General features: G+C 42.7%; 4 protein-coding genes and 1 long non-coding RNA gene across 6 annotated transcripts; 2 read left to right on the top strand and 3 right to left on the bottom strand.

Annotated features, from left to right (window-relative positions):
* The first annotated feature begins 1,669 nt into the window (after positions 1-1,669).
* On the top strand, positions 1,670-4,646 carry LOC135652257 (probable protein phosphatase 2C 68). The gene is made up of 4 exons (XM_065173082.1): positions 1,670-2,301; positions 2,381-2,722; positions 2,964-3,069; positions 4,064-4,646. The coding sequence occupies exons 1-4, from the start codon at positions 1,813-1,815 to the stop codon at positions 4,402-4,404; spliced, it is 1,278 nt and encodes a 425-aa protein (XP_065029154.1). The 5' UTR covers positions 1,670-1,812; the 3' UTR covers positions 4,405-4,646.
* Positions 4,647-6,241: 1,595 nt separating this feature from the next.
* Positions 6,242-8,093, bottom strand: LOC103972622 (uncharacterized). Its single transcript, XM_009386970.3, has 3 exons — positions 7,759-8,093; positions 7,140-7,264; positions 6,242-7,004 (listed from the first exon to the last, which is right to left on the bottom strand). The coding sequence occupies exons 1-3, from the start codon at positions 7,975-7,977 to the stop codon at positions 6,368-6,370; spliced, it is 981 nt and encodes a 326-aa protein (XP_009385245.2). The 5' UTR covers positions 7,978-8,093; the 3' UTR covers positions 6,242-6,367.
* A 1,288-nt stretch (positions 8,094-9,381) lies between these two features.
* On the top strand, positions 9,382-12,772 carry LOC135652164 (uncharacterized). The gene is made up of 4 exons (XR_010502080.1): positions 9,382-10,691; positions 11,443-11,586; positions 12,053-12,256; positions 12,374-12,772. It is a non-coding gene; the product is annotated as an uncharacterized LOC135652164 (long non-coding RNA).
* Positions 12,773-13,198: 426 nt separating this feature from the next.
* LOC135652163 (uncharacterized) lies at positions 13,199-16,106 on the bottom strand. Of its 2 annotated transcripts, XM_065172914.1 has the most exons (8): positions 15,862-16,105; positions 15,395-15,561; positions 14,838-15,049; positions 14,257-14,407; positions 13,925-14,058; positions 13,749-13,811; positions 13,579-13,647; positions 13,199-13,495 (listed from the first exon to the last, which is right to left on the bottom strand). In XM_065172914.1, exons 3-8 carry the CDS (start codon positions 15,033-15,035, stop codon positions 13,385-13,387), a joined length of 726 nt encoding a protein of 241 aa, XP_065028986.1. In that variant the 5' UTR covers positions 15,036-15,049; positions 15,395-15,561; positions 15,862-16,105; the 3' UTR covers positions 13,199-13,384. The 2 variants fall into 2 exon arrangements, with proteins under 2 accessions (XP_065028986.1, XP_065028987.1); XM_065172915.1 differs by lacking the exon at positions 15,395-15,561 and having other exon boundaries at positions 15,862-16,106.
* Positions 16,107-20,569: 4,463 nt separating this feature from the next.
* On the bottom strand, positions 20,570-24,215 carry LOC135652474 (uncharacterized). Its single transcript, XM_065173422.1, has 9 exons — positions 24,050-24,215; positions 23,878-23,958; positions 23,351-23,440; positions 23,067-23,233; positions 21,811-21,880; positions 21,411-21,490; positions 21,203-21,265; positions 20,905-20,981; positions 20,570-20,820 (listed from the first exon to the last, which is right to left on the bottom strand). The coding sequence occupies exons 1-9, from the start codon at positions 24,128-24,130 to the stop codon at positions 20,720-20,722; spliced, it is 810 nt and encodes a 269-aa protein (XP_065029494.1). The 5' UTR covers positions 24,131-24,215; the 3' UTR covers positions 20,570-20,719.
* Positions 24,216-24,502: the final 287 nt, after the last annotated feature.

Below are 24,502 nucleotides of genomic sequence, written 5' to 3'. Positions count from 1 at the left end.
ACGATCCGGCAGCGTTACGTCAGCCACTCTCCGATTAATATTATTTATAGACTATGAATGTACGTATTGTATTCGTAAAATTATACGATGTGTAAAGATATATATATTTATAATAAAACCATGGCAAATCAAACCCAATGAGTCCAATGTCACGGATACAATGAACTCAATGAGCCCATAAAACCGAAGCCCGTTCTCGGAAACCGCCAGCTTAAGCCACGTCATCCACCCTCGACGTGGTTGTTGGCATGCATGATTCGAAAAAGATATTTAGACGGTATTCTCGATCAAAATTAATATTAATTTATTAGATATTCTAAGGGAAACAAATCCACTTTTGACCGGAGGCTTCTTTAAATCTTCATCATCAAGTAACAAAAAGGAGTGATAAGTTCGAGCGCCACCACGATGTGGCGATCACGAAGCCACCCAACATCTGAACAACACTTGGCGTTTACGACTTTGCGATGGCAAATTCGATGCTACCCAATTGTGGACATGACAGATGGCGACCCGACAACTCAACCTTTTTGATGTGGACCGAATCATTGGATTCAAAGATCCCGTGGCCATTGCCATCAGCAGATGTTGTACACGTGTTCTGCCGATAGGCACCTCAACATAAAGAACGAGGTAAGTGGCCAACCTTTCTTTTGCTTGACCAGCGGAAGTCGATGCTGTAATGTAATGGATTAGTATTGATCTTTTAGAGTGATTACGCGCCATGGACGCGTGTGCTAATAAGATCGGGATTACGTGGGTGACTGCTGTCAGCGTCACGTTGGCATCCTCATCTGTATTCGAGTGTGACATCAACTGTTTCTGTGTTTTTGCTAAAAGAGCAGAAAACTAAAAGAGGGTGGAAACACAAAGCAAGAATACGTACGTCCCGATCTCTTTCGACGCGTATACGCCACGTCCTCCTGCGTGGGGCCGGCCGTCCCGGTCGCAGGGAAACGCGACACCTTTTAAAGGAAGCGGTCGGGAGGAAAGCGAGGGGGATTGGAAAAGTGAGGCGCGGGGCCGGCCGGACCCGCGTCGTGGAGCTCCGCCATTGGACGCCTCGTGTGAACACCGCCGCGCTCGCACCACACGCGTCGCTCATCCGACGGCAGTCGGACCCTCGTAGTGTCCTCTCGCCGTTGGCCGCACGAACTACTTTTTAACTTTTATTTCCTCTTTTGTTTTGTTGAAACTCCGCTTCTTTTGTCGAGTTGCGGAGACTTCTGAGATGCTCGCGACGCATGTCGTTCCTCTGTATTATTCTATCGCTTACGTGCGCCATGGAACGGCATCGTGTGAAGAAGGCGACGGCAGAGACACGCGTTACGACAACCATCCGTCGCTGATCACCGCGTCCGACCCAATTGATGCTGTCACTAAAACGATAGCCTGATGGAATCCTGTAACGGTGTTTTGTGAGCTTAAAATAAATTAGGATAACGCCGTACGTTTTTCCTACAATTTGGGATGTTAATGTTCTCGACACGAATTGCGTTATATTGGTGGGACACGTCGTAAACGGAACGGTCCTCTGAGAGGTCACGACGACTACGCCTAACCTGGTACACGTATCAGTACATCGCTATCGGTGACTGCCACATCGAGCTTCCTGCGACGAGAAGCACAGCGAACAGCTTTCTCTCGCGAATTTAATCACCTCGTGCATTTAAGGATGACCTCCTTTCTTCTGGCCTAAGTGCGTCCCCTCCCAGTCCTACAAACAGAGACAACCCACCTACGGGAGATGATCGACGGCTGGGCTCAGATCTCGACGCCGCCCTCCATCCCTCACGCCGATCCCAGCGGTTAATGGCCGTCGCCTGCCTGGAGATGGCTGGCGAAGGTGACACACCCGAGAAATGCCGCGGTGCGCGGCGCCGACGGATCGAGATGTGCCAATTCGTGTCTGCCGCCGAAGGCGCCTCCCCCCCTAGTTCGAGGAGGACGGGGAAGCGGCAGGAGGCCTTCCGGGAGTCGGAGCCCCTCGAAGGACAGACCGCCGGTAACGAAGCCCCTCTTCCTACCCCGCCGGCGAACTCGTCTTTGGTCACGACCTCGTCATCGTCCCCTTCCACAGTCTCGGCATCCGGCGGAGAACCTGGCCTTCCAGAGATCGCGTCGAGTTCTCGGTCGGCGCCTGCGGTTGTGGAACCCTCGGTGGCGTACGGGATTATATCACTGACCGGACGGTCGAGGGAGATGGAGGACGCCGTCTCGGTCTGGCCGGGTTTTTTCCGGCCCCAAGGCAGCGGACCGCTCCATTTCTTCGCCGTCTTCGACGGCCACGGCGGCTACCACGTAAATCTCGCAGCTCCAAATAGGTTCTTCGTCTTCTAATCGTCATTTACGGGTGATCTTGACCGTTCTCGCGGCGCAGGTCGCAGCACTGTGTAAGGACTGGATGCATGTGCTGCTGGCGGAAGAGCTCGGCCGGGAGATGGCCGCAGCAACGGAGGAGGAGGACATGGCTCGGACGAGGGCTGCGGTGGGACGGAGCTTCGCACGGATGGACGAGCTGGCGCTAGCGGCCTGCGCGTGCGGTAAGATAGGGTTGCCGCCCTGCGGCTGCGAGCGGTCGGGGATCGAGTCGGAGATCGTCGGTTCGACGGCGGTGGTGGCGCTTGTCGGTGTGGACCGGGTCGTTGTGGCCAACTGCGGGGACTCGCGGGCGGTGCTCAGCCGCGGCGGCCAAGCGGTGCCGCTTTCCTCCGACCACAAGGTCAGTTTAGTGGCACCCCCTGTAATTGTTTACGGTTACGAAGGGGCATTTCCTTCCGTGCAATTCTCGGTGGCACGTGATCAGGGTGGTGGTATTGGGAAGCGGTGCTCTAACCGATCCCTTCTCGGTGCGACGCGTGTGGTCTTGATGTATGCGTGTCGAATCGAGAATTTGATACTGCAACGCTAACACGATGTATTAGGCGACCTTAAAAGACGGCTAATACTAATTTATTTGGCAGCCGGACCGGCCTGATGAGCTGGCGAGAATAGAAGCGGCGGGCGGGCGGGTGATATATTTGAATGGCGCTCGCGTCCATGGCATGCTCGCCATGTCACGGGCGTTAGGTTTGATTTCTCCTGCGATCTCATCTTCTTACCTTGAACCAATAGACTAAGTACGTCTGCACTAAATCTTGGTTGATTGCTTTCGTATGACATGATCCATCTGCTGATAACTTGTTATAACTCTTCCAAACGTTGATGAATCAAACAACTTTAGCGAGTATAACTTGATGCGACAAAAGGAAGAACTACTGGATTGCAGATTGCTGTTGCAATTTGGATTTCTTTGTCATCTTCATATATGCTTGTCGTAGCTGGTGTTAAAGTTTTCAGCAACGCATGCCATGAGGGAGAGTTTGCTAATTAATGCATGATTGGAAGAATTAATCAAAGTTTCGTTTTTGAGAATTCCCTAGAAATTGGAAATGCTATTTATGTGAACTTCTCTCCTGACATCTTTCAGGTGTCAGCTATGGTGAGGTTACTTTTTAAATTGTAGATCATATCCCTTTTATTGGGCTAAGTTTTTAGATGAATTAATGGTATTCGAAAATTTAAAATAATATCCAAGCAGAAGGTCTTATGTTTAATTTTTATTCAGGCTATTAAAAATTAAAGTTGCTATTAATTCATATTAACTTTCTCTCAGGTTGCTTGTGCTGGTTGAGCCTTCTGTGACCCCCATATGTGTTTAGATTATTTACTCTCAATAATCTGTATTCCTTTTGCTTTTCATGCAGTTTTCACGGTTTATAATGCATTTCACTCGACATGTTACTGTTAAGAACGAGCAATCAACAATGCCAACTATTGACTGAATCATGTTACTTGTTGCATCTTTAGGCCTTCTATTTCCAGAGAAAGAAATGATTGGCTTCACTAAAGCTTCTAATCAATTATAACAAGAGTTTCTTTCTTTTTTTCTCTCCTTTTGGGTTATATAGTGTAAATTATAGGTGTTGAGGTTCTATTTGTGATCAGTACTATTGATCACCAGGCACATTTCTGTAGGAGTAGTATCCATTGAAGCAATAGCTGTTTGACTGCACCATCGCAGGTGACAAGTACTTGAAACCCTTCGTGATATCCGAACCGGAGATATGCGTGGTGGAGAGAACAGCCGAGGACGAGTGCCTAATCATGGCCAGCGACGGGCTGTGGGACGTGCTGCCCAACGACGTAGCATGTGACGTGGCTCGACGGTGCTTGGAAGAAGCAGACCGATCAAGTGGCGCCGAAGATGTCGATGGCGGGGCCGCGACTGCTGGTGGACGAGAGCAAGAACAAGCATCCGACGCGCGGTGCTCTCTGGCGGCGGTGCTGTTAGCCAGGCTTGCACTGGCGAGGAGAAGCGCGGACAACATAAGCGTGATTGTGATCGATTTGAGGAGGAAGTGAAAGATAGTCCGATTACAGACATTGTTGTTTGTTTGTACGAACAGTGTTGTGACGACTGAAAGGAAGGGATGTGTTGAAGGGATCCCTCGACAAGCTAAGCTATGTGTTGTAGGGATATATGATGTTGTACAGGCAATGTGGGTACGAAGGCAAATGGCATCAAGCAATGCTTTGTTTCTGCCAATTTGATAGTGTGTTGTATTTTGCTTTTATATAACCACATCTTGCAAATCTATTCTATCTGATTTGTGTGTGTGGTATTGGGGTGTCATACAAAATCAAATTCGCTTTCAAAATTTATTTAAAATGATAAATAATTTTATTTTTACATTCTAACGTAGGATTTTGTGTTTATTTATTAGTATGATTTTGTACAGAAAATAAATATAAAACTTATTAATTATAATAATATTTGTATTATGCATTTGTCTTGAAATTTATTATTATTATTATTATTGTAAAACCGATCTTGAATTGTGCCACACATTGGTTTAATCGGTTCGATATGGGACAAACAATTCAAGAAGGGCAGGAGAGAGAGAGAGAGAGATTGGTCCCAACTCTGATCAGACGAAGGAACAAGACCTTTAGCTCCGAAGCTGTTGGGATTGGCGAGAGGTCAACCCCACCCCCACTTCCTTCTCTTCCAGTAGCTGCTTGGTATCCGCATTGGTGTTCGCCGCCGCTGGAGACGTGGGAGACGGAGGGGTCGGCTCCCACCGCGGCTGCCGGGGTGGTGGGCTGCCAGGTCCACTGCTCGCCGTGGGATGTGATGGCTGGTCTCCACCTTCCTCAGGTTCGAACAATGCCTCCGCTTTTCTCTGTATCAACCTAATAAACATCTACTCGTCGTCTCTGCGGGATTCCTTAATTCCGCTGCTCCTTTCTTCACGTCCGTTTCTGTACTTCATTCGTTCCTCTTGTCATCTGAAGATTAGAAAGAATCCACGATCAATCAGAAGATGTTGAATCGTGTAGATTCCAGATTTCGCCTTCCGGCCATTTGACGGATTTATGATATGATTTTTATTGTTAATTAGTGGGATGTGATGGAGCATCGTTATGGTTTCTAGGGCTGTGGCGAGGGCCGAGGAGCATGGATCATGGAGGGAGGAAACCCTAGATCCATCGGGGTCTCCATCCGACCTTGTCATTTGTTTTAAGGGTCATATCCGTCCTTCCGTGTTCCATTCTTTTTTACCTCCTCTCCTCGCACCTTAACACTCTCTTTTTCGGGACTCGAATCGTCATTACTGGGAACTGGCTACTGGCTGGGGCTTCTGTACGTTCCTGCCGCTGCAGAAAGCGGAGGATGGAGATGCGGCACCCCAGCAGAGGCCATCAAAGTCGAGGAAGACGACGAGCGTGAGGGAGGGCATCACGGGAAGTGGCATCTCGGTCAAAGACGAGCCCTTGTCGCCGGAACAACCTCGTGGAAGCTCAAAACACGACTCTGCCGCAGAAGTTTCTACAGCAGCGTATCCGATTTTATAAGCGAGGGGAAGGAGAAGGCAAAGCAGACAAAAAAAGATGACGAGGAAGGCGAAGGAAGAGGTCCAACCGATGCAAGAAGAGCGACCGTAAGGGTTGGCTCTGTAAAGAGGTTGGCACACCACCCGCACTCGCCATGCCACCACCACCTCCTCCAGCTCCTCTCCTCAGCTGTAATGGCGCCGTTGCGGCTAGTGAAGAAGAAGATGCGAGAGAGAATCCAATTTCTACCAGCAGCCACGATGATGCTGACGACGAGGAGGGTCAAGAATGCCTTCACGACAGAAGATGGGTGTGACGCAGTCATCAAGAAGCACATCAGGTATCCGTCGAAAAGTGATGACGGGCCGAACCAGACCCAAGCCCGGCCCATGCAACACGACCAAACAAAATGGCAATTCTTAGACGTGCAAACCATGCAATATCCGTGTTTAGCAAACACATTACGACAACAGCAACCAAAAGATACATATCAAAGTAAGGACTTGAGAGACCGAGCCTTCATCCTCTTCCTCCCTCTCTTCCTGTGGCTCCTCTTGCTCCCCTCCCTATCCCTCCCGCTGTTGTCACCCTTGTCTTCGTCACTGTTCTCCTCGTTCTCGCCAGCCATTGCGGGGGCGTCCGCATCGCACCCGTTGCCGGATTTCAAAATCTCCTTCCCGTCTTCTTGTTCTTCTTCTTCTTCATCATCATCATCATCGGTAGCCTGACGACTTCTCGTCTTTGCTCGCCAAGGGCCGAAGCCTGAATAGTAATAGTACATGTTGGAATCGGCTCCAGCCGTGTTGGTCTTCTTCTGTCTACGGCTCACGCCGCCTTGGCATTCGCTGGGTGGTGATTCCGCAGCCTTGCCATGACCGGGGCTGCAGGTGTAGGAGCGGAGCTGGGTGAGATGGTAATTGCATAGCGAGTGCGGGCGGTGCGCCGGCCGCTTACAGTGCCAACCTTTGCCGTCGCTCTTCTTGCAGCTCAGAGAGGCCTCCGTAGCCGCAACTCCGCCTTTTGTTTGGAGGACATTGCCTTTCTTCTTCTTCTTCGTCATCTTTGCCCCGTCCTTCTTCCGTGCTTTCTCTTCTACCTTATCCCCCGACCACTTCATGCTTGCTTCCCTGCCAGAAGAAGCATCGGCTTCCGGCATGAGAATCTACAGCTGCACTGCGCCGCTTTTCCAAATGGTTTGGGGAGCCGAGCACAGGAGAAAGGCGAGGGGGAGGAAGAGTACAAGGGCTAGGTTTGATGCTTACCTCTTGAGAACGCAGGATACTGCAGCGGCATCATATTTGATTCGATTTCCAGGATTGCCCCTCGGCTCGCCCACTTCAGCTTTCACGCCATTTCCCAGAATGCCCCCGTCGTCCTCCTCTTCTTCCTGCCATCGGTGTCAGGTCGAATCCCCGTCGAACCGGGAACAAAAATCCGCAGACAAAGAAAGAAAGAAAGTCGAAAACTTGATCGGAGCGACTGCGTAGGACTTGGGAGTGCTCTATTGTGATCGATCGAGCAACTAGGGTTTCCATGTCTCTGAATTAATGTCCTCTTCTTTCTCGAATCGAAAGCGGAGCTTCCGCAAATAAATACCAGCAGAAGATGCAGAAAGGCAACTGGCATTGCCTCCCGACATCGACTACTGTTCCACTACTCGCAACCGGATTTATTTCGAGCATTAGTGGAGACGGGGAGCAAGAAGGAACAAAAAACCCTAACTGTTGGAGGAAGCATCACCTTCTCGAGAAAATGCGAGGAGTAGGACAATAGGCCGCAAATAATTGAAATTTAGGGTTTCCAAGCTGATTCAGAAGCCGAAAGGAAGGGGTTTTGAATCCAAAGGAAAGAGACAAAGAAGGTTGGAAGGGTGGATCTTACCGGATCACACGCAGCTATGAGCTCGAGGCACATCGGATCATCCCATGGGGACCGGTTCAACTCGCAGAGGAGGCCCGCGGCGGCGGAGGAAGAAGACGCCTCGGAGTCCCACGACAACGTCCGGGGCGGCGGCGAGGAGTTGAGCCCGGCAGTGAGTCGAGAAGGAGAGCCGGCGCGCCGCGTGCCCAACAGCTGGGAGGCGCATTTCCGAATCCGCATGGCCGATCGACAGCCGCCGAGCTGATTGCAGAAGGAGGGAGCACGGATTTGGGCGGCGCGGCAGGAAGCAGTCGGGTGTGGTTATGGCTTCCTTCCCTCTCTCTCTCTCTCTCGCTCGCTCGCTCGCTCTCTCGATCCCTGGAATACTTCTCTTTTACTATTAATCTATTAGGCTTTTCCATCTCAAACGATGATTTGTTAGACCGACACCTGCCCTATATTTACCCAAGCAAACACCTGTCTGTTGATTGAACTACGGCACCGGGACCCATTCGTAGGTCATCCTTTTTTAGGGTGCTGGCTAAGTGGGGTAAAGTGCAGACAGATGCAGAGATTTTCTAATGCATGATGGAAGGGAAGTTTTCTTTACCGGAATGCCCACAGGACTTGTCTCAAACTACGAGATTGCCCTCCCTCCCTCCTCGCGATGCCAGATAGGATCGTAGGATGCCGTACAATATGCGAGTTCATTAGTAGCGGTGGCTCGAGGACGCCAGTTTATGGGTTTGTGCTGAGCTCGTCGGCCCATCGTATGGTATGACGGTAATTGTTGGCCGGAAAGCAGCCCATCAGTCGTGTGTGTGTCCTCAGTTGGATTGGGTGGCACCTGCAACCGAACAGGTGAGACAAAGTGAGAGCTCATGGCCACATAAGATAGAATGATAAATGTTTGGATTTGGTGATAAAAATCCTAAAAAGTTCAGACATTAAGAAAGAATTTAATATATATCACCTTTAACCTACCTAATACTTATTATTATTATCGTATTTTCCTAAACAATCCGAAATGGATGATACGTACCGGTCCGAGAGTTGATCAAGACGATGACTAACCAGTCAAATAACAATTATAGGTAAGAAAAATCATTTAACATAATTTATTTGTTTAGGCAGAGGTGATCCAAACATATGTAAATAAGTAATTTGCAAATGCAGATTTTTTGAGGAAATTTTTGTTTATCACATTTATTGCTTTCATGTACATATGTGTGTATATATATATATATATATATATATATATATATATATATATATATATATATATATATATATTCTCTATACAAACATTAGAACATAAATAAACTATGCTGTATGCAACTAATTACCAACCACCAAATGGGCAAATATAATCTTAATTTATGCTTTAGGATACTTTGTGGTTAAATTGAAAAAAAAAAAGATTTTTTTTTTGCAAAAATAAGCTATCAAAATTATTTTTCGATATAATTTACACTTTGATATTCGTTTGTTTTTCTTATGAAATGGTTTTTTTTTCGAATAAGAATTAAATATTTGCACATTATTATTATTTTTTATACCGTAATCTGAAAAAGAAAATGAGGTTTTGTCGCAAAGCATCGTATTTTTAAGGTTTTCTAATATTCAAAATACCGATCATTTCTTACCACATGAAAAAAGGGGTAATGTTGATTCTTGCTTTTATAAGAGAAGAGTTGCTGTCACTGCTGAGAATTAAGCGTCGTGTGGGGTTTTCGCATGAGCTGCTCGTCGGCGACTGCGACATGCGCGTGGGTTCTGGTTTCCTTGCATCCGCACGGCATTTGTTCGATGGTATGTCCAAGAGAATCATTGTTCCTTTTAGAATATACTGGTGTGGCGATTTCACGTCTCCGACGCTGTGTCGTTCTCCAATCAGTTTGCTAGCTTCTGGCAAACTAGGTTTTGGTGATTCATTATGAATGGATTCGGTTTTTCAGTGCTTATCTAACAGAGAAATACTAGTCTCGTCAAAGCTTGACTGCATAACGTCACTACGCTTTCTTGGATTATGTCCTGTCTTGTTCGGGGAGCAATTGGTTGTCTGACTGTTAAGTCTGGCTGCCCTTATCGATGTATCCAAAATGTCGTTTCCTCAAAGGATACTTTGATGGGATCATTTTGAAAGACTTGGTGTTGTTGGGATTTAGAAGGCAGCCTCATTGCCTGGTTGTGAAATTGGCTCTTGATACTGATGTAGTTGGAATGCATTGTGATAGATGATGCTCGCCAGGTTTTCGATGGAATGGTTGCTAGAGACGTTGTCTGTTACAATGTTATAATGTAGGTTATGAGACTTGATGAATCAACACTTGCTAGTTATCTCAGCTCCTGTGCCGCTGTGGCAGCAATCAGTGAGGGTATAGATGTGCATGGTTATGGTGTAAAAATGCAGGTTTGAAGCTTCTGTGTGGATTGAAAATTTCTTTATTATTGCTTATGAGGATCCACAATGCACCCATGCATATCTTTGATATATACACCTGTTTTGGTGGACTAGTTTTCGCTGATATTCTTACACCTATATTGGATTAGCTATTCATACAACAAACATGTTAGCCCTACAGAATTGTATTATCCATGCTTCCTCGCTGCATGCAGTCATGCTGGGCTTGTAGATGACCACACAATTTCAGTTCTATGATGATAATGGATTATCAAATGTATCCAAGATCAGAATAGTCTGCTTTGTCTAGCTGATCTACTTGGTAGAGCTAATATGCCGTGTCAGCCTGATGAAAATATTCTTGGAGGCATCATATCTGTATGGAGGCAAAACAAATCAGTGAATTATATGCTCTTGTCAAAAATCTATGTAGCTGAAGCTTGTTGGGAGGATTTGCAAAGGGTGAGGATGAGGTATATCTGTGGCATCGAGATGCCAGGCTCTAGTTGGATTGAGATTGGCAGCACAGTTCACATATTTGTCTCAGTTTGTAAGTCACATTTACAAACCCTATAACTGTATACATGTTGGGAATTATTTGCGTAATGGAGATGGAAAGTTACATTTTAATGCATTCATGAATGAGGAGCTACAGGACTGATTTAGAGCTAATTTTTTTCCAGTTATCTCTGCTTTAATGTTGAGCATGATATCATTGAACAAAGCTTTCTGGGTTCATCCCACTACAGTTGCTGCATTTTTTTCTTCAGAAGTTAGCTAAGCTTTCTTGAAGCTTCTTTTGGTAGCCATGTGTGCAGTAGCCAGTTTTCATGTTCATGAAGTAGGTAGTAACTGGCTTATGTTACGCTAGCTTTTGCCACTCGAAGTTGCATTGCAACACATGAAGAGATTTCTGATCTGTAAATCTTGCAAAGTTCTATGTTTGTTAGATCATTCATTTTAAAATGAATGCTCAGGGTTAATTTTTGTCATGACATCGGTCGCATACTATAGCCACTTGCCTTTTGTTGTAGCATAGATGTTGCTATTCTACGCAAACTCAACAACAAAAATCCTGTTGAGCAATCTAAGTAATTATTTATATTAGACTTGTTCTGGCTCTTTTTTCCATTATCTTGTTAAAAATGGTAGTGCTTCTCTATCGTCCTTTGGAGGATATTTTCTTTGTTTCTTTCAGATCTCAGGTTGTGTTTTTCATCAAACTTATCATCAATCAGGCCAGAGAACCTTTTGGAAAAATAATATACTTCTCCTGAATTTGTGGCATGCATATGATCCAGGTCGGGCTCAGCATCTCGTCGGCGGGAACCAGGATTATTATGATTCTTTCTTGAATATTTTCAAAGAGGCATGGATGTTATAGGCCACTTTGGCAATAGCAGAGTTGATTGCCTTCTCCCATCTCCTAAAGCTGCAAAAACAAGGTCAGTTCGAAAATCTCAGATGAACTCATACTTTACTGCCAAAGTAAATATCCACGACAATTACTATTCACCATGTATAACTCCATAAGGGTTAGTATCCCTGTGATCATGCAATCGACTAATCATTTTGCATATTGGTTGTTTATTTGTTCCTGTGCTTGTTGTTTCATGAATGATTGTCACGAAATACTCACCTTTGTACGGTATTGTGACACCAACATGTTATGTTCTAGAATTTGCAAAATCTACTTGTCACGAAGGAAGCTTCACTCTATTGCACAAGGTAATTTTATTCCCTTGATGGCCTTATTGTGCAATAATATATCTCAAAGCTTCCTGATCTCTTGTCATTGTTACACCACTTACCACTTAGCTTCTTTCTTTCTTGATGGACATTAGGCCATTCATGTTAGATCGTTGCGCCTTAAATGTGAATGACTTTTTTGCATTTTGATGCTCCTTCAAGGCACTCACATGAGACTTCAAATAATCTTCCTCGGGATAGAGATTAGAATGGTTACTTTGAAACTTGGTGAGACTTCATCTGAGGGATACGGAGCATATCAGAATTGTCGATACATCTCATGGTGAAAAGATGAAGCATCGAGTGGCGCACTCAAATTTTGGTGGTGAATTCTGCCTTCTGGTAGACTCGGCCATGCGTTCCAAGGTCGGTCAGTTTTCATGAGATCTTTTTACTGCCCATCGGTGTAAAAATCTTGGTGCTGGGAAACTGCAATTTTTGGTAAGAGTCTTAATGGTGCACATCTTTGCTTCGTGGCTGCAGTGTCGCTCGATACAAGGAGGGAAGACCACGCGAGGGGGAGTAATTTTTCACCTCACTTGAGAATGCAGGGACAGCGATAACTGCAGGTATCGAAGCTTTTAATAGTTATCCTATTTGTCGTACAGTAGCAAACGCAAACATTTAATGTCTTTGGTGAAAGAGTAACGACTCATAGTGGTAGTCAATGGAAGTTATATTTTAACACGAGAATTCGAACCTCAAATCAAGGAATCCAATTTCAATTATCGGTTTCATGACCGGACAGGTACGAATTCATCCATTGTATGATTAAAAGAATATATGGTACCATCCAAGGATGGCCCGAATCTCGATTTAGGTACAAACCGATGCTTACGATTTTTATTTCTTTGCCTATGTTTCCAACGAGAAGGACAACTTTGCAACAGGCTCACAAGTAAAAAGCTTGTCCCTGCAATTTACCGTTGTACCTCCTGCTTACATAGACCATGGAACCACTCACTACATCACATCAGATCAAGTCCTCAACTGAGCAATTCAATGGCGCGACGAAACAAAAGCAGAATCCAGTTTGATCTCACTTTTTATCTGCTTCTGCTGATGCTGGTGGTGGCGCAGGCAGGCAGGGCGGGCCTTATCCAATGGTGAGTGGTGTGGTCGTGGGAGAAGACAAGTGGAGCGTGAGGCCCGGAGAATATTGTATTCTCCCGGCCTGCCTTGCACACTGCCCAACAGCCAACAACAAGACGGGTACGTAACTCTTTCTCTCTCTCTGCACGCAGCTTGTCCCACCACCGTCACCTTCCCCAAGAAAAAGATGCAACTAACCCACATGACTCACAGAGATGAAGATTGGCACCAGTAGACTAATACATAGGTCCCTAAGTACAAGACTACAAAATCATCACACACCACGGTTAGCATCATTACACTACAATTAGTAGGTGAGCAGACACATCACTTGAGCTGGTTGGGCGTTCGCACCATGATCTCTGACTCCACCACCAGTTCTACATATCGTGAATACTCACATCAATCCTGCTTCAACCCACCACCTTGTTGTTCCTTCTTTTTCCTATGGCGGGTTTTCAACCTCTTCGCGGCGTGGATGAAGCCGACGATGACCTGCATCTCATCCACTTGCTTTTTTTTTTTTGGGCGCAAGTGGATGACTGGCGTTTTAGTTTCTTCATGCATGCATGGAGAATAATGAGTGGAACAAGTACCTGCGAGAGGAAGTGATTCTGCACAACGTGGAGCAGCTGCTCCTTTGTAGGTTTGGGGTTGATGCCCACCTGTTTAGCAGTAGAGAATTTGATGTTAGAAAGCTGCGCAGGTAGCAAACCGAAGATCTAATGAACACACAAGTTCTTTCGGGCAAAAAAAAGAAACATACAAGATTGAAGCGCCTCCAATATCTCAGTAAGGTTGGTGTTCCAAGCTTTGCCAAGTTTACCCTCTGTTCATAGTCTACAAAGTGTAAGCACAAGTTCTCAAACACACTAAAAATGCTTAATTTTTCTCGACCACTCCTGAATTCAAACTATGCAAATGCAATATGTATTTTCTCACCGTTTGAGAGTTGTGACCATTAGAATGAGTAGTGTCTCGATAGTTGCTGCTTCGGCCATTTGACTTTGCTGAACATGTCCATGGCCTGGTGTGCCTAACCCTTGGCTTTGTCGGCTTATGAAACTCTAAGCAAGCTGTCAAACAAGGTAATTTTGAAATAATAATAATAATAAGTAACTATTGGTTTTAGTTCACTTCCAAACAATAAAAATATTACCCTACCTTGTACACCACTCACAAAACAAAAGGATACCCCACCTAGAAGTTGTACTCTTTACTTGTGGCGAGTTAAAGAAAGAGTAGTTGACAATTAGTAAACGGTGAAAACTTACAGTAATCGATGTCTTTGTCTCCCACATCTGAACTACTGCAGAACGAGTTGTCATAGTCAATCTCATCGTCCTCGTCTTCATTTCCTGTAGGAGCTTCTAAGACGCTCAATGCGTTTCTTTGAAGTTTCACCTCCACCCCATTCTTTAGGACCTGATCACATGTATGCAAATTGTCTTAGCATATAAATTTTTTTTCCCAAGGCATTCAAATACAGATAATGACAAGCATATCCGGTCAAAACTTTTAGAAATGACAGATCCGTGAGCTAGCAAAACAATGTGTCTTGCACCTTCATTCATTTATAAACCTATTGACAAAATGCACAGAGGAATGATGATGAAAGTACAGAAACCAGTGAGTGGATGGTGGCTAAATAAGTGAGATTTAAGTGACTTTGGAAATGGTTGGCTTAGTAGAATGATGTCTGTCTTGCAAGAATTCTTCTAAAGACTCGAATTCTAGGAATAGGTAATAATCATTCTCTGGTAACATTCAATGATTTTGAACCCTGTGATGCAAAGAACTAGAGTGTGTGAATTCCAAGGACAATGTTCTTAGGCAAGAGGAAACAATTACTCACCAGCCAGTGCCAGCCACCAAGACCAACAGCTTTCTTGACAACACCTTGAAGCCCAACTAGAACAGACTTTGTTCTGTTGTTACCAGTTACGATGACCTTGGTGTGCCTGGGAAGCACCGAGAGCTCTTCATCACCACTTTCCTCCCGCGACGGAGATAGGGTCCGGGCTGAACACAGCTCGGCCTCCATGATTCGCATCAAGTTCTTGCCACCTGATCCAACCAGTTAAGAAACCATCAAATTTCTTTGGTAGAACAGAGACCCACTCACCCTTGGAACTCCAATAAATACTGCATCGAATCAAACGAGGAGCAGGGAATTCGCCCAATTCCAACTGCCTCCCCTTTTTTGCTGGCCAGTTTCAATTTACGCTAGAAATTAGTATGATCATGACAGCACCAACACAAATCAATGCATCCTGCAAGCTTGTGACTATGGCAACATGCCGGTCGACATCCAAGAAAATTAGTCTCCGAAGCCAAACGTTTCTAATTACCGATCAAGTCATTGTGATCGATGTAACTGTGCATGGTGATCAACAGATTCCACAAACTCACCTGATTCTACAGAATGTTCCTGGATGCTTCCCCCATTTCAGATTAGAGAAGAAAGGAGAAGCGTAAGCTCGCGCTGACTAGTTTATCCGAGAACAGGTGGAGGTAGCATATGTATTAGCATCAGAAATCACTCCATTCTATGCTAACCCACATCATAATATTGATATCTGCAAGATTTCGAATTTAGAAAAAAAGGGAAGGGGGGCAGAGTAGAACAGGCGAGCAAGCTAGATTGATCGCAAGCGAAAATGCATCAAATCAGAATCCAGAATCAGAAACAAGAGAATCCGACCGAGGAAAGAACGTTTCTTCTACCGATTAAAATTCCAATACGATTTAATGACTTAGTTCAGAATCCATAATCTCAATTCTTTGCAGTCGTTAGACAAATGCAATCACAGACCAGAACGAAGCAGCAAGAAACCAAAGGGAACGAAGACAAAGCTCTACGATCCGAGACGCCGTACCACAATGCTGCGAGCAGAGAACCGAGACCGACGCGGCCGTCGAAATGTGAGGGTTTAGCGACGAAGAACACGAAACCAGGGTTCTATTGAATCGACGAACGCAAAATGACTCCTAATCGGCCGGGAAATCGGCGGATCTGCGAGAATTGGAACCGGCGAGGGGATTCTTGGGGGGAGGAAGAGGGGAGGCGAGGGGGAGGAGGAGGAGAGCAAGAGAGAGGAGAGGGGGGAGAGAGAAGGAGAAAAGAAGAGAGAAGAGTAAATGGCTTACAACTGCTAAATTAGCAAGAAAACGTTTCCCACCGGCTCTCAAGGAACCTTCCAGTCCAAAGCCGGTCTCGCGGCCTCGGCTCGGCTTCGGCGCTCGGCTCGTAAACCATATCGGTGTTACGAAGTGTAACGGACCGCAGATGGTACAAACCTCACGTGCTCTCCTGAAACCCACGTGACTCCTACTATCTCCCTCCACATAGCTTACTAATACTGTCTCTATCACATGGAAGAATCACTCCAACTAAACAAGATTGATTGAATGTTGTTGATATGCTAGATTGATTAAATATATACTAGAAAAAATATCCATCCAATATTTTTTCTCCTTTTAATCACATAAATATTAGTTTAATATAAAATTCTATATATATATATCATAGAATATTTTTCTGGATTAAGGAATTGATAAAAAAAAATCATCAATTTTTATATCAAATATTTATTCAAAATAGATGGCCCCACCGCGTACAGTTTGCGGGCTCGGCGTACGGACGCAGAGAGGCCACGTGACTCGCGGGTGGAGCCTCTTCGCCGGCTCTAAAGGCCGAGCCGAGCCGAGCCAAGCCAAGTCGAAGATGGACGCTCCTCGGAGCCCGAGGGGACAGTGACAAGGACACGTGTAGCCATCCAGCTGTCGGGGTCGGGCCCGCCAGGCTACGTGATAGACGACCTGCGCGGCGTAGGCCCCATGCGCGACGCCCCCCTCCCGTGCTGCAACGAGGGGGCCCGCTCCGCGACTCCGCCGTGAGGCGCGCTCGCATGGGACCAACAGCACCGGACTCGCGCTCTCTCTCTCTCTATGGCGGTCTTCAAGTCCGGACTTTGGGGGGCATTTGGAGTCCGGATGGCAGTTGGCGGCCACTAAATTGACCCCGATAGATTTCCCGGTCTTGGATTTCAAACCACAATAAACCCTAAACGAAGTGGAAGGACAAGAGGAGGAGAAGGGGAAGAGGGAGAGAGAGAGAGAGAGAGAGAGAGAGAGAGAGAGGCACATGCGTCGCATTTACTTTACTGCGACCTTTAGGCCTACTTATCCTCCGTACACCCCCACGCTTTTAAAGATGGCCGCTGAGGGGTTTGGATTTGGAGGACGGCAGGAAATCGCATAGAACCAATTCTTTCATTCCATTTGTAACGACTGTACGTTGATGAATGACTATAATATTCAATCTTAAATCGAGAGAGCAAATGTGCCCCTATAGGTATACATAAACATCCAAAAAGAAAAGATTAGTATAAATATTAGTTTAATTTAAACCTTAAAAAAAATAGATATTCTTACAATTTTTATCATCCTAATGGAGTTTTGGTGTCCTCCTTATCCATATGTGGGCCACGTCCGGTCACTATCTTTGTTGGAACAGTACTCTATTTGACATATTTTGGTACCAATATTGAGATCAATAAAAAGATAGAGATGAATGTTAGAATTTTGGGGAACACATGTATAATTAAACATGTTAAGTTATTATTTTAATTAATCAAAATTAAAAATGATATAATTATATAAAATTATTTGGTTAAGGGATATAATTCTCATGAAAATTAATTACGATCAGTAATATTTCTAATTTGATGACGAGATAAGTTAGAAATATTAAACATCATGAGGTATAATTGTAGATATAGTTATAAACATAAATAAGATTATGATCTCCGGTTGCACTATCAATTCAGTTTTCTTTTCACCCATTCAAAAAAAAGGTTTTCAATGATATTCAGCAATTGGAAGATCAATATACTCATTAATTCAGAAAAATACTTCGATAGATTCATCATGTATGTTTTCGTGTTAATGTGTTTCGTAATTATTATAGAATTTCATATATATTATTATGGATTTAATAAATTTTATAAAAATATTTTAAAAATTGATTTTGGATTTATAAAACATGTTTGATCCATATTTATTGTGTTCAATTATCAACGGTAAAAATTTAGCGCCGGTGGATAATACATATTGAGAGTTTTCGATGAGATTCATCGGACTTCTGAATTAAATAGTAGAAAAAAAGGAATGATTATATCATTGATTGTACCCATGCCTACCTTTTATATTGATCGTTCATAACCATAAACGATTAACGATCAGTGAAAACTATTTGGACGTTGACATATTTGATAGTTTGATTTAATTTTATTTTTCGTTGACATGAATGTCATATGTGTCGAGTCATTAAAGATGAATATGCTCGATATAAATAAGTCAACATGATTATTATATCATGCATGGGTCGAATAATTAATATTAGGACCTTTTGCTCCCTACTTTCCAATGATTTCAATGGACCTCATGTTATCTATTTTCTTGTTGATTGGACATCGCTTTGATAAGGTCTCCATATACTGCCAGTTGAGCAATCTAGATTGCTGTTTACCAACAGACAGCACTTTGTTGTTCTCTGTTGCATTGTCTCCATAACAAGTGGCTGAACTTTGATTTGTATGATTGCATTTTACTGCTAATTTAATGAAGTTATACTGGTGAATTAATTTCCAACAACTCTGATTCCCGATTACACCATCGGAGATCGATAGAGTTTGAAATGGAGCCAACAATTTGCATGCTTGCAAAGATTATAAAGCTTATTTTCCTTTTTAATCCTTCACATTATTTGCTCAAATGATAATATAATGATAATGGTATGATCGAAACTTCACTATCACGTAGATAATATCGTACAATCGATATCTCAATGTCACATTACCGACACTTAAGACACCACATGATCAACACCTCAATATATACGTGGTTAATACATCAATGTCATGTGATCAACACTTTGGTATCATGTGATTAACGTCTCATCATCATATGATTGACATCTTAATAAATAGCTAAGTAAGCTAGATGTTATCATATCCTATGTTCAATGCATTATGATCATAGTCAATTTTGGAAGAGATACATCATCTTCTTTATAATCAATGTTGCAGAAGTAATAGTACTCAAAATCGATTATAAAAGAACTCATTATATTTCTAAACATAGATCTTTTCATTTTGTAAAATATAAGTCGAATCATTCGAACCCTTATTTATGTATCAAATGGACATTATCGGGAGTGCCCCAATATAATTTTGTAAGTACTAGACTCTGATTAGATTCGAACATCATCAATGGTGTCAATTTTAGAACAGAAACAAAAGATATATCCTGGTTGGCTCCAAATTAGCCTTCACAGTCAAAAACTAACTTAACACAGAGACTGATGGCAGTCCATGAATACTTAAAAGCAAACGAGTTGATTGCAACTCAGATCTACTGAGTTTTTTCATTGAAGGAGATTTAGCTATTTGGTTTCTTCCATCTTCATGCCTGGTTGTTCCTCGAATTCAGTATGTTCTAGCTTTGTAATAGTCTTACTTGACAATAGCGTATGCAAGAAGGCCTTCACCCATCTCATCCATTGCCGACAACACAGTCACTGCTCACTATATACCGCCAAACTCATCGTCCTCCACCACCTTTTTTCTTTTCATATTGTTCCTTCTTATATCTTTCCATTTTGTTCTTCCTCTTTCTCTTACTTGACTTTTTTTTATTTTCTTTCTTTCTTTCTTGTTTGGGTTTGATAATGGAAACTATATTTATCCTTGATAGAAAAATAATAATATGATTGATACGTTATCAATCACATGATCGACACATTAACATTGTATCCAAAATATTTTAATCATATACGATTAACATGACATTCGATTAACATGATATTATCGTTCAAACATTGTCAGTCATATAATAATTATTGTATATCTTAGGAATCCGATATAGCACGACTTTCCTTAAGATATGCACATAATTGTTCTCAACATCAATGTGTCGTCTCAAGGGAGAAGAATCCAAAGCTTTTTGTGCATTTGGCTCTAATAACTTTGGCATTAAGCCAACACCTCATTCCCTAAACTAAGATAGGGATCGAAGGGATTTTATCGAGTATACCCTAATTTTATAAGGCTCAATGCCTCGAGAGATCGATATTTCCTAAAACTGTTTAGAGATAAATACATAATAAAATCTTGATTGATTCTGAATCAACATTTGAGCAAATAATCAAATTTTGACTTAAAACAATCCTCAATGAGAATTTCACTTCAAGTACCTGACACATCCACCTAAAATATGCTTGAACGAACAAAACATGTTCGTGGTTGCTCGGACTATTTCAATGGGTGATAGAAAGACCAGCAGCAAACAAGTCTCACGGCAACTAGCACAAAAATTATGACTCTATGAGAGGCAAATCACTTCAAATACTATTACGAACATAGGATTAATATTAAAAGAACTATTTCCATGACTGAAATCCTAAACACGTAGTGTAAGATGAATGTCCATGTCCAAGAAGAAACAACATGCATAGTAGGATGCATGCTCCTGACATGACTGTATCGACAGGACGAACTATAGATGGGCAAAAACACCCAAACATAATAGAAAAAGGAAGGAGATAGATTAGATTTAAAATTTGGTTTAAACATGGGAACATATAACTTGAATAAATTATCAACACTTGAAGTATGTTATCACTATAAAAAATGTTGTGTTCACCAACATGTTCAGAATAATAGCCAAGAAAATCTATTTAAGTTTCTTGCTGAAGTCCGATAGGTCTATTAGCTGAATCCTCGGAATGCTTTCTGCTTCTGCCCTCTCTTTCTCAGTATTATAACCCCATCTACCTGCTCAAAGTAAAATGTACTGTTAGACCAAACACCACAAAAAAAGTCTAACCATCATATAGTTGACTAGGGGAAGAAGGTCACCCAGGTATAAATTCCATCCGGCTAATGCGGGCTCTTTGATAACATTCTTCAAAGTTGCAAGACGGTCTTCCACAAAGCTGGCCAGAGACAGGAAATGTGATGAAGATTTTGGTTTACAGATGTCATGATTACCTTAGGTAAAAACAAACTACAAGAAATCCTAACAATGCAATTAACAACTAGGATTGACGTTCTTATTTTCCTGCTAATAATTGAAAAGATTTCTCCAGTAGCATATTAACTGACAGATGTATTATTCCACAAATTACATATCTCCCATAATAGAAATAGAACTTACTGAAGAGAGAGACCCTGATGTTCTGGCATTTCTTGGAGCTGCTTTAGGACTTTTACTTTTGGCCTGGAATCAGAAAGTAGACCACATATCACCTGCTATGCACATATATATATATATATATATATATATATATATATATATATATATATATATATATATATATATATATAGATGGTGAGAAATTACAAGAGCAGCTCAATATACATACCCAGTCCCCAAACCATAAATTCGTTCAGCAGGTATGGTTACTCCAGCGAGTTCTCGCAATAATGCATCAGCAAATCTGGCCTAAAATTAACAGATAGCAAAATGTTGCTGTGACTAAATATTTGCAGAAAATAATATCAAACTTAAGTAATGAAAGCATTTGTCAATCTGTAACTAAATGAATATCAAATTAATGGAAGGCTGATCAACGCAGAAGCTGCATCTGGACATCATAGAATGTTATTGTCCTATGCAAATGGAACAGGAACTGTATGACAAAATTACTGCAAATGAGAGCTGAAGGATGCTACAATGTCCAAGTTCCCAACGTTTCCATGCATCAGGATATTCAGAAATTTTGAAGGCAGAAAAATCTTTTTTTCAGAAGGAATTACTGGTACCTGCTTTGTGGTGACAATATAGAGTTGAGAGCTTGCAAATCTCAGAGCATCTGCGACACCTGGGTAAAATCTTCAGGGTCATCTCCTGGTTAGTATACATTTCCCAGATTCTCTTCGCGACTAAAATAAATTGCTCGCTTAGCAGTTCTATATGATCTATTAACATGATTAAGTAGCTAGATTTTATAACAAACAGCTTCATTTTAGCACTTGATATTTTCCATATTTGTACCACATTTGGTGCAAACACCATTTAGTTATTGGAGCAAGCATTTGCACCAATTCCAACTTTAACAGAGTTTATGAATAGTTCAGTGCCAGCAAATAAACTTAGGAAAAACACAAAAATGACACCCGTACAGTATCATATTTAACAGAAGGTCCATAATTAAAATGTGAAACTGGCTTAGATACAATTAAAACATGGTTTAGACTATCATGCATAGATGCTTAATTAAATCTGATGGTATTAGTGATTATCTGTTAATGCTCTCATTTGCTTATCAAAGAAAAGTAAATGCAGAATCCATGAGAGTTGGACCCTAGTGTGCTTTGGAAAGATATCAATGCGACAATGCTCAAGTACCACATGGCAACTCATGTGGCAAACAATCGTCAAAGATGTTTCTAAACCACAGGAGAATTTGTAGCGGGTAATACGAAGTGCACAAAAAATGAAGCAAATTGATCACAAAATCTCATCAGAAATTTCAATAATAGGTGGCAGCAGTGGTTTCATCTACTGTAATACCAAGCTATTTTCTATAATTAGCATTTATTAATAGAATATGATAATTCCAAGTCGCTAGATACTGGACTTGAACATCCTGTGGAACTTAACATTTTCAAGCAAGAGAGAGAATCAATCCAAAGCAAAATAATTACAAAGAATTTTTTTGCAAATTGAAGCTTTACTTCATGGAAAAAAAATTACTCAAAAATTCTAAACAAAGAATTTTACTTCATGGAAAAGATGTCAAACATACACCAAGAAGGAGACACAAGTGCAGGAGCAAAAGCCAGAGCCATGAAACAAGTGAGATGATTGTTGTTCTACAAGAAATCTTGACTAGATCCCATGAGATTCAACCTTCATTTTCACTACAAAGACATAATTCATAGATTTGCATGAACTTGGAAGTAGAAACCCATAAACACTAAACTGCCTGTAACACTGTTATGTTCAATGCAGAAGTCCTGGTATGTAAAATCAATTTTAGCATGTAGAGGAAAGAAATATACAGGACATATCATACCTGTTGGCACCAATCCAACCTGAAAGATCATTATCTATCCATTCATCCCTTACTCTTCCAAAAAGATCAATTAAAGCATCTCGTTCTTCATCCCACTCCTTCATAATTATAGGTTTCAACTGCGACCAGTTCTCCAATATTGCCTCAACAGTAAGCCCATCTGCAACCTTCCACATTAAATGAGAACATAAATCAGCATAATACTGCAATTACTATCGTAATTGCTATAGTGAACATTGATCACAATTCAAAATTTCCAATCCATCTTCAAATAGAGGCATTACCGATGATTTTCGCACTGAGGGCACCTGAAGCTCCACTAACAGCCTAACAAGCAATAGATTCTCATAACCTGTTTCAACCACTGGACGCAACTGCCACAATGAAATAGAAAAATAGCTCAGATAATTTGGTTTGACACATTCATATTGAACACCCACCTTTCTCATTCCACAAAACATCCTTCCATTTAGTCATTAGTAAACACAACTTTACCCAACTAATATTGCCAATTGTAACAAGCAACCTCACAATGATCCTCTAAGGAACATCTTTATCTCCTAACACACACCAGCATATAGATATAGTAACAGACGTAATTAAACTACAAGAGCAGCTAATATTAGATCAATTATGTAATGACAAGCATGTAAGTTGAAAGATGATTCAGACTCTTAACCTTGGATGATACGCATCAAGCAAATCCCATTCATAGTGGTACGTATGAGCAAACAAATCTAGATAAATTTCAGCATCGAAGGAGGAGAAGAAGAAGACAGGGGAAGGTCATAATGGAGGACAGGAAACTCACGATGTGCATTTGGTCGATGATCCATGTTTCCATGGCGGAGTCCACCTGTCCGAAGAGCCACGGCCATCTGATCTTAGCAGCCTACACCGTACCACAAAGATCAGAAGAGAAAGGAGTAAGAAGCGATCGGAGTAGGGTTCGTGAAGAAGTGAGAAGCAATCGAGTTGGATGCCTTGAGGGCAGAGAGGGAACTCTCGCCACAGCTGTCGCAGAGGACGCCGTCGAAGTCCAGAGCGTAGAGATCGCCTCCCATCGATCGATCTGTCGGCCGCGCCGCCGGACGACGGAGGAGAAGGATGAGGAAGCGAAGTCGAGGATTGGGTGGTTCTCCGGTTGGTTGGGGAGAGGGCTCCTTTTATCGGTTTCTTCCACTGCTTTTGCGTCGCCCGGTTGTTCTCCATCCAATTGGATAACGCCACGTTTGATGCACGTACGATTTGAGGTGAGTTCCGGCCTTGTCCGGTTCGGACTAAGCGCCAACATTCGAAAAGAAAGATTGGATCGCGTCAACTCGATTGGGTCGAGCCAAATTGACCCGTCTCTACGGTTGAGCTGAAAAGAGTCGACGGCTGAGCCGTCCGATCCTCATGATTCTTTTTTTGAATGCACCTATTGACACGTGGAC

The sequence above is a fragment of the Musa acuminata genome, chromosome BXJ3-11 (assembly GCF_036884655.1).
Source record: "Musa acuminata AAA Group cultivar baxijiao chromosome BXJ3-11, Cavendish_Baxijiao_AAA, whole genome shotgun sequence".
NCBI classification, from domain to species: Eukaryota; Viridiplantae; Streptophyta; class Magnoliopsida; order Zingiberales; family Musaceae; genus Musa; species Musa acuminata.
The sequence above is the reverse complement of the archived record's forward strand: the minus strand, read 5'-3'. Positions and strand labels throughout refer to the sequence as shown.